The sequence below is a fragment of the Dysidea avara genome, chromosome 4, assembly GCF_963678975.1.
Source record: "Dysidea avara chromosome 4, odDysAvar1.4, whole genome shotgun sequence".
NCBI lineage: Eukaryota > Metazoa > Porifera > Demospongiae > Dictyoceratida > Dysideidae > Dysidea > Dysidea avara.
In genome coordinates this window covers 33,107,082-33,110,120 of record NC_089275.1, presented here as the reverse complement: position 1 = coordinate 33,110,120, position 3,039 = coordinate 33,107,082, and the positions used below count along the sequence as shown (strand labels likewise).

The 3,039-nt window shown below is 39.9% G+C and overlaps 1 protein-coding gene across 2 annotated transcripts; it reads left to right on the top strand.

Moving 5' to 3' along the window:
• On the top strand, positions 1–1,586 carry LOC136253271 (arrestin domain-containing protein 3-like). 2 transcript variants are annotated; one of them, XM_066045909.1, is made up of 3 exons: positions 1–906; positions 1,028–1,117; positions 1,184–1,322. In XM_066045909.1, the coding sequence occupies exons 1-2, from the start codon at positions 106–108 to the stop codon at positions 1,082–1,084; spliced, it is 858 nt and encodes a 285-aa protein (XP_065901981.1). In that variant the 5' UTR covers positions 1–105; the 3' UTR covers positions 1,085–1,117; positions 1,184–1,322. The 2 variants fall into 2 exon arrangements, with proteins under 2 accessions (XP_065901981.1, XP_065901980.1); XM_066045908.1 differs by having other exon boundaries at positions 11–1,117; positions 1,184–1,586.
• The last annotated feature ends 1,453 nt before the right edge of the window (positions 1,587–3,039 follow it).

Genomic DNA, 3,039 nt, shown 5'->3' with positions numbered 1-3,039 from the left:
TATAATGCAGCTGCAGCTATTCAAGCTCATTCCACGCACTAGACCGTCAGCAGTAGCTAGCAGTAACAGTGTTAGTGTCCGGCCTTGTTAGAATCAGGGGTTAGAATGGAACAAAGCGCAAGACCTAAGGTTTTTGATATTGAGCTACTCGGTGACAGCCACGAGCTTGTGTATTATCCGGGGTCAACAATCGAAGGAAACGTTGTGATTGAACTAACAACACCACTGAGGCCTATCCAAGGGATAAAAGTTGTACTGGGTGGAATCGTCTTTACTAACTGGGAGCAGCGAAAAGAGACTCATGGTACGGTCTACAAGATAACCTTCAGTGAGGAGGAGACAGCACTCGATGACATAACTGTAGAAGTTTCAATCAGGAGAGATCACACTGCAGTTGATGCGGCACCTCAACAACTAGTTGGCCTACCAACTGGAAAACACACATTCCCCTTTACGATACAACTTTCACCAGACTTGACTTTGCCATCGTCTTTCGAGAGCCCTTTTGGTTACATTAGGTATACACTGACTGCTGGAATATGCACACCTGAATTACGTCAATTTTACTACACATCAGCGGTAAAGCCAGTACCTATCTGCAGTAATATTGATGTCAATCTACCTACCTACACGCTGCCAATAACAAAATCAAAAGAGGAAACAGCTATGCGCTGCCTTTGTTGTGCTTCTGGACCAATTACAATGACTGTCACAACCGACAGGAGTGGGTATTGTTCCGGTGAATCCATTGCCATCACTGTGATAACAGAAAATTTTAGTAATCGACAACTTGGGTCCCTGCAAGCTGACCTAAAACAAATTGTAAGGTATCATGGTGAACCTACTACACTTCATGGGCGATATGTACGCAATGCATATACCAGAAGCAAAGACGTAATTACCTCGGTAAGTACTGTGATACAATCAATAAAAGGTGCTCCAGACTGGAGCAACAAGTTAATGTGCATACCGGTTATTGTTCCCACTATATCAAACAGTCAGATTGTTCAAGTTGCTTATACTTTAGATGTATTCCTTGAAATACACAATGCCAGCAACCTTCATACAGAAATTCCAATTGTGATTGGGACCATCCCATACAAAGGACCAACAGCAGGTATGCATACATACAGATAGCAAGTATTCTTCAGTCTTTGGGATCATGTTAATTATAATTCTGTAGCAAATGCAGTTGATCTTGGCTATACCTCCGATACTTCTCCAGTTTACAATGACGATGAAAATTATGGAGATTTACACTATGCTCCCATTTATAGCTATGTGAAGAATTATCAATTTGCCCCAGCTGAAGCGGATTCTGAAGCAAGCTACGTAAACCATGCAATCACCAGTGATCGTATTTCACTGATATGATATCATTGTGTTATATACAGGCTGTTTCAGCAACGTTCAGTTCAGTTGTAACCTTTATACAAGTATTAATATGTTCTTATGCAGCTATACACACTTCATGAATTTTAACACTTTCATTTTCCATTATTTGGGAATTGACAAATGTTAAGCAATGGTGTGACCTGAATTTAACAATATGGTGATATTGAATAATCTGGTACATAGCTAGCTTATTTCATTTTCATGCATGCAACCAAATGTTGTAGCTACACTCATGGAATTTATATGCAATGATGATAAAGTTATGAAACTTCAAAGTTCAAAAAATGGGTCAAATGTTGTGTGAAAAGGTAACTTTTTGCAAATCCGGTCACATAATTATATACATGTAGTTCTAATGATGTGTTTGCACATAGAGAGTGGATTTTTGTCAAATACAGTTACTAACATAATTATGTAGTTGTGTACTGTGTACGCACGTATAGGTGTGTATGACATACAGTTTGTTGATTAGTGTTGTGTGTGTATGCTTGAAGTGTAAATACAGCACTGGTACTGTGTGATTAATTATAACATGTTTAAGGAAAAATTAGGAATTTTAAGTTCGATTAGGGGTCACAGAAAAAAAGTAGGGAAATAAGGGAGGTCACCTACACCTGCAGATATATTAGTGAACATTTAATCTCTTATTCAGTCTATACCCCAAGACCAAGGCTAAATTAGGGATTAAATGTTCACTAGTATATCTGCAGGTGTAGGCTACCTCCCTTGTTTCCCTACTTTATTTTCTGTAGCTAATCCCTAATCGAACTTAAAATTCCAATTTTTTCCTTAAACTTGTTTGTTTACTTTTTGCAAACAGTATTATGACTGGTGAACCCATCCATCTACCGCATCAAAAGAAAGGATGGCGCCAGAATAAATGTTTTCGTCTGAACGCGCGCCCCAGCTATCAAATACTGCTTGGAAAGTACGGTGGTCACTACGCTTCGCTTTCAGCTACGTTCATCCCGTTACACATCGCTACAGACGAAAAACAGTAAAAAAAGACTTCAAGAAGTGCCTCTGCAGTCACCGATTCGCGCCTCCAACTATCAATTACTGCCTTGAAAGTGCAGCGGCCATTATGTTTCGCTTTCAGCTATGTTCACCCCGTTACAAAGCGCTAGAATCGTCTCTGCAATCAATCCAGTCACCACGGAAAATACGGACGATTCTCTTTTACAAACGTATACCGGGAATTTCAGTTCCGTTTGAAAATTATACTGTTTTCGTGATGACGTCAACCGGTTCAAACGTGATTACATCACCACGCAAAACGCCTGTTTTTAAACGGAACTGAAATCCCCGGTAGTAGGGAAACCATACGTACTGCGGTATGCCAAAAGGCACATCTAGGGACGAAGCGAAATAAAGTGAATGCAATGCTGCGATCAGCTAAAGCAGACTATTTTACTAACCTTGCTTCCTCATCTAAGAGTAAGCCAGCTTGGTTTTGGAAGCATTTTCAATCTTTGTCCAGACGGTCTAGATCTGTGTGTGGAAGTCAAGTTGTGGCTACAGCTGATGATTTTAATGATTATTTCTTACTAATACCCTATAAGACTGTTGCCAATGTTGTCAGTACAGTACCACCTACTGAGTATATGGATAAGCTCTTTGATATGGATATACCCTCTCTGGAGT